At 35.8% G+C, this 13,019-nt stretch overlaps 1 protein-coding gene across 3 annotated transcripts in view; it reads right to left on the reverse strand.

The window, feature by feature from the left end:
* Positions 1-13,019, reverse strand: part of BABAM2 (BRISC and BRCA1 A complex member 2) — a 168,913-nt gene that overhangs the window by 134,948 nt on the left and 20,946 nt on the right. For all 3 annotated transcript variants that reach the window (XM_027641655.1, XM_027641654.1, XM_027641656.1), the window contains exons 3-4: positions 12,653-12,729; positions 1,226-1,320 (exon numbers count right to left, since the gene is read on the reverse strand). In XM_027641655.1, the coding sequence (XP_027497456.1) occupies positions 1,226-1,320; positions 12,653-12,729 (172 nt within the window). The remainder of the gene's footprint in view (positions 1-1,225; positions 1,321-12,652; positions 12,730-13,019) is intronic.

A 13,019-nucleotide genomic window follows, 5' to 3' on the forward strand; every position in this document is an offset into this window, starting at 1 on the left:
TGTTATTAATTTCAGTTTTCCAGTACATTAAGAATTCCTCCTTTTCCTTTAACGTCAACTGCAGACAGTGGTTACTAATATGAACATTTCTCAGGAGGTTGTAAGAATGTGAAACAAAAGAGGAAAAGAGGAAAACAGAACTGGTAAATAAGGAGTGTGAAAACAATTTTAGAATTGTCATAGAAAGTAAAACCTTTTCTATAAACAAGCCTAATGAAATTGATGTTCATCAGCACCATACCTACTTCCCAAAGGAGTTTGTGGGATTAACAGGAAAATGATTGGCGAAAGAAAAGAAATATGACATTCACCTTTTAAAAGTTCTGTTAGGTATGCTCAAAATAATTATTCAAACTAATACTCTAAAGATTTTTATATATAACTTACTATGAAATGAATAAAGATAGAACCAAAAACCAGCATTTGCCATGTCACACATCAAGGACATGTTCAACTCTGAGGCCACTGCCTCACACTCCTCCACCATGACATCTGTACACAGCACAACAGCCTGACTTGCTCTGGGGAGCTCTGGAGACATGCTCATTAAGCATAAGAGGGGTTGCATGAGAGAGGACTGTGCAAAGAGCCCCTCCCCTAGGCAAGAAGTTCAATTAAAAGACACTTCCCAGGTTTGTGTTTCTACCAGTGACTTCTATATACCCCTACACACAGCCTACAAAATGAAATATCTCATATATAAATATACATATATATTATATATATATATATAATATATATAATTATATATATATATATAATTTATATACATATATGCAGGGGTTGCCATAACATGCTACCTTGGTTCTATGCTTCCTCACAAGAAAACGGAAATCAACATCGTTACACAAAATTATGCTACTTCTTTTTTTTTTTAGAAATAAATGCTTTTTAAAGACACAATTTATCAGTCATTTTTTGTGAGACAGATAATTTAAGATGGTCAGATATTAAATAGACATGTTTTAACAGATACTCAGAATAGTTACTGTAAAGGTAATATTGTCTTGATTAAAATGCTTTAACACACACCACCTCACCACTTACAGATTCAACTTTAAATCACATTACAAAACAATCTGTTTATACTCACATAAAAGTGAGATAAAAGGTAGGTTTCTTCTTTATTTTGCACTGTTGGAAAATTTCTGTTGCTGAAGCTATTCTAAAAAAGTCAAGATGCAAGGATGCATGGTGTAAAATTCTCAAACAGTAAAGTACTTACATGCAAGGCAGAAGGATCGGGCAAAAATTCAGCATCCTCTCCAAAGATAAAATCTGGTGGCAGGTCAGGATAGTGTGCATTGAAAATTATATCCCCTGAAAAGCAATAAATGAAAACACTGTTTGCACTTCTACATATGTGCTTATAAATAATAAATAATCACACATGACATACATTTTTAACACAGAATTTAATAGCGACATTAAAATATTTCATGTAATATTTCATCCATGTAATTTTTACAAAAATTCACGTGCAAGATAAGCATCAGATGTTTTGGGGGATGAAGTCAAATTCCTGAGGCACAGCTTCCTCCTCCTCTGCAAGCAATGAAACATGGAATACATTTTTGCTTTGTATCTCAAATGGCATTGCAAACATTATTGAGGGTTGCCTCAAAACACCAAGTTTGAAAAGAGATCTTGTTTTAATAAAAAGTACCATATTTAGATGGTTGTGTTTTGTTTATTAAGTTGAAGTCAATCCCAAACTACTAAGGCCCACGATTTTCAAAATACCAAAGCTTTTAAAACTTAGTAGCACTTACTCCTTCTTCTCCTTGCCACCCCCAACTCTTTGAAGGAAGAATACACAGTTCAACAGGAACCATTCCAACTATCCAAATTCTGGCCAAGAGAAATGCAGTACTACACATTTAAATGGAGAGACTAAAATTAACTAAAAATATAAAACTTCATCACAGCTTGACACTGAGTTGTCATCTTGCCAGTGTCACAAGATACGCAATTAATCACCGATGTGATAGTTTAAAGAAATTTGGATTGCACTATTTCACTGGTAAACATACTTCAGAGTTCATATAGATCAAGAGGTGGTCATAAGCATCTGAGCTTTTAAAAAGCCTTTCACAGTCCAAGAAAAAAGTGAAAAAAAATAAAAATAAATGTTCCTTGCCTTACTTGTCTAGTTCCCAATCATTCTTTCTTCTTTATGATGATACAAAAGAATAATGGAGCTTTTGCAGATTTGTGAGGTAGCAGACAGCAGAAAAAAAATAAGACAGTACCTACTATGTGTTACCACTTGCTTGAAATCCACACAGCAAAGTAAAGCCAGTGTGGTAAGACTTATAAACAATTCTCTCCAGAAAAAATTAAACCACTTTTTATTTCTTAAAAAATTATGAATGCAGATCTGGAAAAAAGCATTAGATGAAGAAATCTTGCAAAGCCACATTGCTGGTTCAGGGATGTCACCATGTCAAGACATTTAACATGACAGTTTTAATTGCTGATATTCTGTAAACTTATCTTGGCTTCAGTTAGAAGCAAGGATGCTGTAAAGATTAATTGCAGAGGATGAAGGCTCATGACCAAGAAGCCAATGGCCAGTCTGCGGTAGGTATGCGCCAGAGTTTGCTCCAAATCACAAACTCACTGATCATGCGACTCAGTAGAGCACAGTGTGGGTTTCTCCTGTCCACACTCCTACCTTCCTTTCACAACTGTCAGGAGCACGTGCAAGTATGAGGTGCAGAAAATAGCAGAGGTCTGCCAGCTAAAATTCCCAACACACTCAACATAAAAATCAACCTTCTATTTAATTTAAAAGAAGAACGAAATAGGCACCAATCCTAGAGGAAATGGCATAAAATTGCAACAGGAAATGCATCTTTATTAAGTAAGAGAAAATAATTACTAAATTGTCTAAACTGTAATACAGCAACGAAGAATTCAGAAAAGTTGATGTTTACTAGACTGGGTAGTATGTCACTATAAAGCAACCCTTTTCTTAGTTTTACTGCAATTAAAATGTCACGTATGGCTCTTTACAACAACCTCACCAATTTCTACCAGTGAATTCGAGGTTATGTGTTGAAGGAGATGTACCTTAATACATTCTTTAACTGAGCTTTGAAAGAGGTTTGTTATGAATAACTCAGAACACAGCACAGTGAAAAAGCTTGGCCTGTGACTTAGATAGCCCAATGCTGCTCTGAAGGAAAGAACTGTATTTGTGTTTTTGTCATGTTCCTATGTGATTACAAGTAACTCATTTAACACACACTTTCCATACTGCAGTTACTAGTTGCATGCTTTTCATTCTCTGCATTCCTGCTTTAGAAGAGTTGATGAAATAGAGTGCATATACTAACAGCTCAGCTCACTAGGAGCTGCACTCCAACTACACACATACTACAAAAGGCTGCTTAGAATAAAAGAAGGATCAAAATAACTGCTTATTTTTTAGGTTATACCTCCATATTTGACTAGCATAATACTATTACAGAACATTACATGATGAGATGGCTTCAAGACTCTGCTTGAGTAGTGAGATTGGCAATAAACTGTATTCACCTTTGTAAGCTCCACGGTCAGGGGTGAACCTCAGGAAAGCTGTGCCAGTAGGTGCAACATGGAGGTTCAAGCAGGTATAAACTCTCTCCCTTCACAGCGTTTTCAGTTCTATCGCAACATGAAGTGAACAGAGCTCACACCAAGTCGCAGATCATCATCATATGCAGTGCTCAGTGTAACAGTAAATTAAAAGTGGCATTATTAGTTTAACACACGAGGCAGTAAACTTTTACAATTTGGGGTTCAGGTCAGCTGCATATCCCACGCAGTGATTCCTGCTGTGGGATGAGAGACATTTGGAGAAGGTACCCTCTCTGTGGTCACACTGAGGTTGGGAATATCATGTTGCAGCTAGCCAAACCAACCTATTACCCACATCACATGCTCATATTTCTTCTTTACCACCCTCTGTCACATCCCTTCTTCCATTAAATATCAGTGGCATATCAGTTCTTATCCACAGTGAGTGACCAACTATGCAGATACTTTGGTTTAAAAAAGTTTTCATGACCTACTGATCCCAAAGAACTATTCAGTACAAGGGATAGAATCCAGAGTAAAAATTAACGCTGTGATTTTTGTTTTTCTGTTAGTATTACTTATAATTGATAAAATTGCTTCTACTTGTCCAGGGTAAACATGCCTCAAATCCAAACTCCCTAGTCCCTTTAATAAAAGTCATTTTGAGACCAAACGTATCAATATTAAAGCCAGTGTGTATATTAAGACCATTTTTCCCTGTTGTGTAGTCATTTTCCAAAAGGCCATATGCTACATAGGTTCTCTAGGCTTCAAAACAAATAAAATCAATATTTCAGTGCCTGTTAATCATACAATCACAAAACACTATTGTTGAGACCATACTCAAAACATTTTACAACCCCATGGAACCTAAAAATCATGCTGTTGTCCTTATTTTCTAACTAAACCAGAAATGTATCATTTACACTCTCCTTCCTACAGTACTATGGGTTTTTATCCAAATGTAAACTCTAATTTATTCTGCTACAATTGAGCCTCACATAGGCTGGGTGACATTTTAATAAAGACAAAGAAGTTCAGAAGAAAATTCCACTTCAATGTTAACAGTTAGAAAAGAGCAATGATTCTCTATCATCAGTGGCTTTCATTCTGGAAGGCAAATACAGCATCTTACCATTAAAGATCTGACCTTAGAACAAACATTTCATGTGTTTAAAAAGGAAAAAAGTATCCCCTCAAATCTTATTCTACTAAGTCTTACTTCTGCCATGAATCCAAACACATTCAGCTAGTTTCTAAAGCAAAAGAAAAAAGAACCTTTTTTGAGCCATATCAGATAACCATCCTCATCGCCCCTGGCCTCTCTAACTTTTCTGCTCTGTGATTTGCCCTTCCAAATAGTTTCACTTATGTCTTGCTTAGTTTACTGTCTCAGGACAGAAAAAGTAACACCTTTGACTCTAGAAGGCTTAAGCCTAAAGAAGGAGTTTGCCCTATTCTGAACTAGGAGTATGAGCTATTTTCTTAAGTTACATGTTCTCGACAAAAGTACACCATAACAAACGAGGCTACAGATTAAGGGAAACATTCTTAATCTGAGTTTGTTAAATACTACAATCCAGAGAAACTAAAACTGCAGTTAACAGTTTGCTTGGCAGGGTTATGACGCATAAATAAAAAAATGCTCCATTACACTCAAATAAAAGGTATTTAAACAATCACAACAGCCAACGCAAGTCTGGTTTCACTTCACATAAATATTAACACTAGGCTCTGCGTGAGGTTACAAAATATAAGGTGCTAAATATTTTGAATCACAAGCTAATAGTTTGTCTTGACCTAGCAGAAATATCCATTTTTGTAACAAGTACTTACATGATATTACCTGTGGTTTACCCTTTTCAAATATAAATGTGCTGGGGTAAATAAAAATAACATTTTTAATCAGTAAAGCCATTTGCAAAATTATTGTGATTAGAGTTTGAGAATGGTTACCCTTTTAACCTGGGAAGAAAAAAAACACACATAAAAAAAAAAATCAATATAATCCTGCATTCTTTCCCCTTCTCACCTAGATGAAACAACGACCCTTTTCCTTGCATCTTCAGCACATGAGCATGTAGTTTTTCATACATTTCAACTCTGTTTGCCCTTATTGCCTTGATGGAAGGCAAACCATGTAGTGTTCCACAGCGCTATTGACAACGACCATTCCAGTATAAGAGCAAGGAAAGCAAAACCTTTACACTCAAACCATACTTATCTCAATTCTGTAGATACACCAGCCAATAATTACTTTGGTGGAATTATATTTCCAATTACATACTACTACAGAATTTAAAATTACTTCAATAAAGTTAAAGCCATCAAATCAAAGATAAATTTAGAAGAAAAAGGATGTATCATATTACTTTCTTTTGCTTTTTTTCTCCTCAGGCAAACAGCATTAAATTTTGAAATACTTTACAGAATTTCAAAAGAAAAGTTAATATGCTCCCAATAGACAAAAAGATAGAAATATTAATACTTAAATCCATAATTTCTTTTAATACACATATAGGCTGTTCTTTTGTCATCTGTCAAAATGTATAAGCAAATCTAACAAAGGAATAAGACTTGACAACAAGCAAAACAGGGAGATCTTACTCTGAAACTGAGAAATCTCTGAAATCCTTACAATTGCTTTCTACTGGCCTATTCTACACACAGTTTTTCTCCTCCTGGTAACTTCCTTTTTGGGGTATTTTTCTTTCATTTTTTAACCACACTATAAGTTTGGTAGTACTGTGTTCCCCCCAAAGATTTTTGCTGTACAGGCTTTAAGTCAAACACAGTAATAGAGTTACCTACAGAGCCTCTTACTAATTGGTTGGCAAGAAAGATTAATTCCTGAAATGACAATACAACTTGTTAAATACAAAACTACTACTACTGAAGGAAGAAAAAGGAGTAGTTCTATTTTGGTGTGGTATTGCTGCTGCCAGGCTATTCTTCTCTCAAGTAAAGGATGCTTTTGAGCTTAATTTCTGACTTCACATGCAAATCAAGGTATCAGAAAACAAAATGCAAAAAAGTCATTTTTAAAGACTCAAAACCACTTCAGAATAGAGGGACAATTTGCGAGAAAGGTACTTGATTGTATCGGGAAAAAAACAACCTTCTCTGTACCTCTCTGACACTTCAGAAGAAATCCCAGCTACTCCACTACACGCAAAGCTGCAAAAGAACCAGTCTCCATAAAGCTGGTTCAGGTGATTAATCAAGTTGTTTAGTGTCATTTGAGATGCCTCAGGGCACATTTATGGCAGCTATGACATGCTTTTTCAGAGAGATCAGTGTCCTTTGAGTCAGCAGTTGAAAAGACTACCAAGGTACTCGAGGGAACCTCAGTTAGACATCTATAGTTAGGCTACTGAATCAAGTCCCAGTTTTCCAATAAAAGAAAAAAATATATAGGAAAAATTTGCAGGATGTTAATTCGATTCTTGGACAAAGGATTGCAGGTGTGGGTGTTTTTTTTTCTTTAACTCAACTAACAAATGTTGCTGTAGGAGAAAAAGAAGAGCTGTAAGACTGTACAGGAAGAGAAATTACATTCTTTTGTAAAGTGGGCAAATCTGCAGAAGTGGAATAAAAAGAAATGAGTTGGCTTCAAAGCTGAGCAAGAAGGCACCAGGACAATCTCGGTTACTTGCACTTCTGTAGCTAAGTAACTGTTTTCTCAGAAATGTTAGTACTAGAACTGAAGAGGACAAAGATGAGAACAGACAATACAAGAAGGGATAAGATATTGGTAGAAAGTAAAGCCAGGCAACACTGGAGAAGTTAAAACAGAGACACTGGGTAGGTCAGAAAATGTGAAGGCGAAGGATAAATACATTTAACCAAACGGACTGCAGACCATCACCAGTATGTGCAGCCTAAACAGGAGAGAAAAGGAAGAAAGAGCAAAGTCGGAAGGCACAATGGCAGTACCAGTGTGGAGGCCTAATGAAAAATCTTTTAAGCCTCCGTAAGTCCACACTTGCACATAGATACTTCTAAGGTCACTTCTCTTGATGCAGAAACACACTGCTTAAGACTTACACCTGCAAAAACTTCCGTCATTTACTTGCTCAAGAGAAGTCCAGTACGTAAGGAAAAGTGTCAAAAAACCCACAAAAAACACAAGTGAGAGGAAGGTGATTATTTAAAAGAGGAAAATATTGTTGTAAACTTTGTATTCAATGAAGAAATAAATATTGCAAAAAGATCAGACTATCTCTTGACACTCCCATTAGGTACATTCATTGGATAATGAAAAAGTTACTAAAGGAAAAAGATTTATTCTTCCTGCCCTGTAAAGCAAGACTCAGACAAACTTTAGAAAACATATTGCCTGGAAAAATCTGTGGCATGTTGCATGACCCAGCAAAAACACACCTACCATACAGGTAAGGATATCACCTAAGTATAATGTGAAATACAGTAATCAAGAAATCCTTTCTGTAAGAGCCTCAACTAAACCACAACCTGTGTAAAATAACTGAATGGTGCACAAAACACTGACACATGCATTGCAGCAACATGGTTTATGAGAATCCTAAATCTTACAATAACTTGCAAAATCATTTTTACAATTGCTTATTGGCACAATAAACAAGTGTTTAGCAAATAAATTTGCAAAGCAGCCTTTAAAAGGGCAACAAGGAGGTCACGCTCTTCTTTATATTTATCTTTTTTGTTGTTATTTTTAACTGCTTCCTTAAAATAGAAAGCCACAGGAAGACTGGATGAACTTACTGAAACAGTTCCATCACAGGAATAAAAGTAGATGAGATTTTGTATATTATGGGCAATATTCTTCGACTAGTTAAGCAGCAAAACTGATTTCCTCCTCTAAGGCCGATAACTAAAATGAGTAAGGAACTAACAAACAGAAATCAGAAGCAAAAAAAAAAAAGAAAAACTAAGCTTCAAATGAGAAAAAAAGCAATGTTCTTCAGGATCAAGGAAAACAAAGTGGTGGCAGTAGAACCCAGAGCTATAATCCACTCACATAAAAATAGTGAAAATCAGACAGAAGATGAAAATACTAGAGTTCAAGAGGCCACAGAGAACAGTAGCATCACAAGGGCAACACATTGTTTAATCACTGTGAAATTCCAGATGACAGCACTCAAGGTCAGAGAGGGAAGGAGGCATCAGTGCCTGAAAAAGAAAATGTGAAGAGCACAGGAAAAAAAAAAAAAAAGTCAGACTCTTTCAGCAAGCAGCAACGAAAGCTTGAGTGAAAAAGGAAAACCAAAACCAAAATATTCCAGGGTTTGCTGGAACAAAATTGTAATTTGATTCTAAATGATGTATTTTAATTATTAATATTATTCAGTAGAGACTATTGCAGTTTATAACTGTGCTTATCCTGACAATTTCTACTGACATCTGCCATGATGTTTTATCAACTAAAACCCCAATATCTGCAAGAGTTACAGAACACTTCACCTCAAAATACACAAATACTTCTCCAGATAGAATACTTCTCCAGAACTTTACTAAGCAGATACTGCTGTTCAGTTAGCAATAAAGGATAGCTCTGCATACCACACAAAATCAGTTTTGTCATAGGAACACAGACTCAACCTCTTACAGGGTATTACAGACAGTCTTCCAGAAATTAAAACTCCAATTAAGAGCTTTGAAAAACTCAAATACCGAGAAAAGCACCAAGTTTAATGTAACAACACTGACTTCTGGATGAACTAATAAAAACAATATGGCTGTCTCAGATTTTAATTGACAGTCTAACAAGAGCAGGCTCAAGTTTTCTAACCATTCTCACCATGAAAACCAAAAAAAAAATTCTTTCCTTTAGAGAAGAAAATAAAGTAAAAGTGTCTCTCTGAAAGCATCATTTAAAAATTTCTGAAGTGTGCTGGAAGACAATTAGTATGACGAACTAATTTTTCTTGAACACTGGCACAATATTTTCTTTAGTATAAAATTGTGGGTATCTCCAAGGTCCGTGGCTGGAGCTGAGTGACTGTTCAGTGTAACGTTCAAGCAGTTCTGAATACTTGCAAGAGTAAGGTGAAGGTAAGCCAATCTCAACTCACAAGACGCTTGCTGTTACCGAAGCTAACAAAGCAATTATTTTACACTACAGGTAGTCAGCCACTGCCTTGCCTGCAAGTACACTTTCTCCTTTTTCAAGAAACTGTGAATTTTCTGGTCTTTCGCAAAACAGGACTGTAACTATGCAGTTATACTTCCCTAAAGCTGCATACCAACAGTTTTCAACACACTAGGATTCATGTTGGGGTGTTTGTGCAGTGGCAGCGGTTATGATTGATGATATGCAAAGACCTAATGTGTTGCAAAGAGGATGTAACACAAACCACAAAGGAACTAGACACTTCAGCCTGTGTTTAGTACCACATACCGAGGCCCATACACTGGAGATCCTGAATATTTTCAGCCAACCTTTTTATTCTGGCAGATTTCACAACTTTCCTTTGCAGAAATATTCTGTCCTTGAAAGATAACAGATCTAGCAACAGCTACAACAAAGTATCTAAAAATCTCCTGTTGCACACTACGGCTGTCTTCCCCTGCCATCATTACAGATCTAAACACAAAATTATTAAAGCTTTCTTGAATGTCCTCACATCACTATTTATTCCACATGCTGTGAGACTGAATGATTCACAGCATTTTCAAACATTTAACACTGAAACGCGGAGGATTATTATTACTTGAATTCACTGCTATTATTAGATACTTCTGAAAAAGATACACTTGTTTACATCACTCTCACTTGGTCTTGTTAAAATATAAAACATGGTTAAAATGTGTGGTTTGGGTTTTACGAAGGTGGAGAGAGCAGTAGCATTACTTTTTTTTTTTTTGTTTAATTGCTTATGCGATACTAAAAATATAAGAACTCATATTTCTAGGTATTTTAACGGGACTACAGTCATTTAACATAATCTGCATTTAGCATAGTCTGCATGCCTATGCACTTGCATATGGGCATTTTAATCTATTAATTTTTGTTTATGAATTAGGAACACTCCTAGCCTCTACCTGAAATAAGAAAAGACTTAAAGCTCTCAGAATGCACAAATAGGGCCCTGTATGGCGATAAAAAAGACAGCCACATAGAAAATATGATATCATTTTCTAAAGCATGCCATCCAATGAAGCTTCTTTTGACTGCATCTTGATCATAGTCATCAAACAAGACTCAAGTGGAATTTACTACACATTGCAGAACACACCAAGACTCAACAAGTTTAGTCTGCTACACAGTATAACAATTTTAAATAAATATTCTATCTCATAGGGTAGTTGGCTTCATATAATACAACCTCTACCTACTAAAAATTCTGAATAAATGCAGAGTCACATCCTTTTTCTTAAAATACTTCCTAGCTAGGAATTAATAGTTCATTTTTATCTTGTGAGAAAGAATAACTAGTACTCTTGAGCCATAATCTATTTAGAATAGACAAAATAGACATAGTAGGCTGATACATGAGCCTGGCTCCTCTCTTGAACACATAAGCAAACTTCCAGATCAACTTCTGGTAAAGACAACTTCCCTTATAGGTGCCAAATGGAAGCTTAAAAGAAATATACAAGAAGTTTAATTTTGTTGATTTCTGTTCATAAAGGATAAGGGCTTCCAGTGCATGACATAATGATAAAAAAAATTATTGCAGAAGGAATGCAACTACATTCTTAATATTTAAAATGTCTTGGAGAGCTACAGCATGTGTATGATGCAGTCCAAATGGATACTACCAAAGCAGTGTTTTAAATGCTTACCATTTCTGTTCACACCAAGTACTTGCTTCTCCAGATAGCATATTTTCACAGACTCACAGGATAGCTAAGGCTGGACAGCACCTCTGGAGACTGCCTAGTCCAGTCCTTCAGTTCAGAGCAGGGTAAACAGAGGAAATTGCTAACAGTCATGTCCAGTTGGTTTTTGAGTATCTCAGGGATGGAGATATACAAACTACACAAGCTCCAAGCACAACCTTTTCCACTCTTTGACCATCCTTGCAAAATAGTTTTTTTATAGCATTTGAATGGAATTTCCTATATTTCAATTTGTAACCATTTCCCTTTAGAGACTGCCACTGAGAAGAGTCAGACTCCTTTTCCCCATAAGGTATTTATATATATTAGTAAGAGTTGCCCCGAGCCTTTTCTTCTTGAGAAGCCTCATCTATCTTGGCCTCCCCTTGCACAACAGATGTTCCAGTTGCTCTAATCATCTTTGTGGTCTTTTGCTGTACTCCTTCCAATATGTCCATGCTTTTCCAGTAATAGACAGACCAGACCTGGACACAGTACTCCAGCTGTGGCTTTACCAGAGCTGCCCTAAATCTATAATTGCCAAGCTTTGAATTTTACTTCATCTGAAATTCTTCATGCTCTCTCGTATTTCAGGTGTTAGAGATGAAAAATAACACAACCATTTTTCAGCAGTTCAAGTGTTTAGAAAACTTTACATTCTAAAAACATACAAACCCAAATTTTATGCTAATCCTTTGAACCAAAACATAAACTAAGACAAACAAAACACACAATAAGAGTGGGCAAATGAGCTAGGTATCTACAGATCCTCTAAGCATAAGAAGGATTTAACAATACCACTAAATTAGAAAAATCAAATTCGCGTTTCGCTAATCTGGTCAATTATACCACTTATTGTTTAAAGATACTTAATAAAATAAGAGAATGACATCTTTTATTGGAGCTTAATAAAGAATTCTTCCTAAAAGAGACAGAAAGAAACAACACAAAGCACATACAAATTACAAGTGAGTCTAAAAATGGTAATGAGATTGTCTTAGTTATAACATTTAGAAATATATAAAGAAACATACAGAAATACTAGGGGGCGTGGGTTGTAACCTTTGGCTTTTATAACTCATTTTTTCAAAATTGTACTATCATGGAAGGCTGTAAACTTAAATATGAGATATTCTTCATAGTTGTGTGTTCTTGCAGCTGAAGCTTTAAGAGAAAACAACACAGGTATCTCAAAACTCATTAAGTCAGACACACTGGAAAACTTAAAGAGATATGGAACAGTGAAAAAAAGGCCAAGATACAACAACAGTGTTTTTTAACTTACATTTGAGTGTTTCTCCAGCATAAGGGATGTGTAGCTTAAACCGATCACAGCTGGGTCCAGGGGTCAGGGACGTACAGCTGAAAATGAAGACAAGAGAAGAATGTCCTAAGTAGTTACAGATGGCAGCCAACATTAACATTATTCTACAGGATACAAATGACTGATAGTAAACATGTTGTGACTACTAAAAATACTCATCCTTATGAATCTGGGAAAGAAGAAAAGGTGGGAAAGATGCAGGAGGCCTATCCTCTTTTGATCAACAGTTCCCACAACAGCATAAGAAATTTAAGGATCTGTGCCAGCTGTCTCCCATTTTATAATGAAAACACACATGCAAAATGCTCTGGTTTTGAGTGTGTTATTA

The sequence above is a fragment of the Corapipo altera genome, unplaced genomic scaffold (assembly GCF_003945725.1).
Source record: "Corapipo altera isolate COAL_440 unplaced genomic scaffold, ASM394572v1 48b, whole genome shotgun sequence".
NCBI classification, from domain to species: Eukaryota; Metazoa; Chordata; class Aves; order Passeriformes; family Pipridae; genus Corapipo; species Corapipo altera.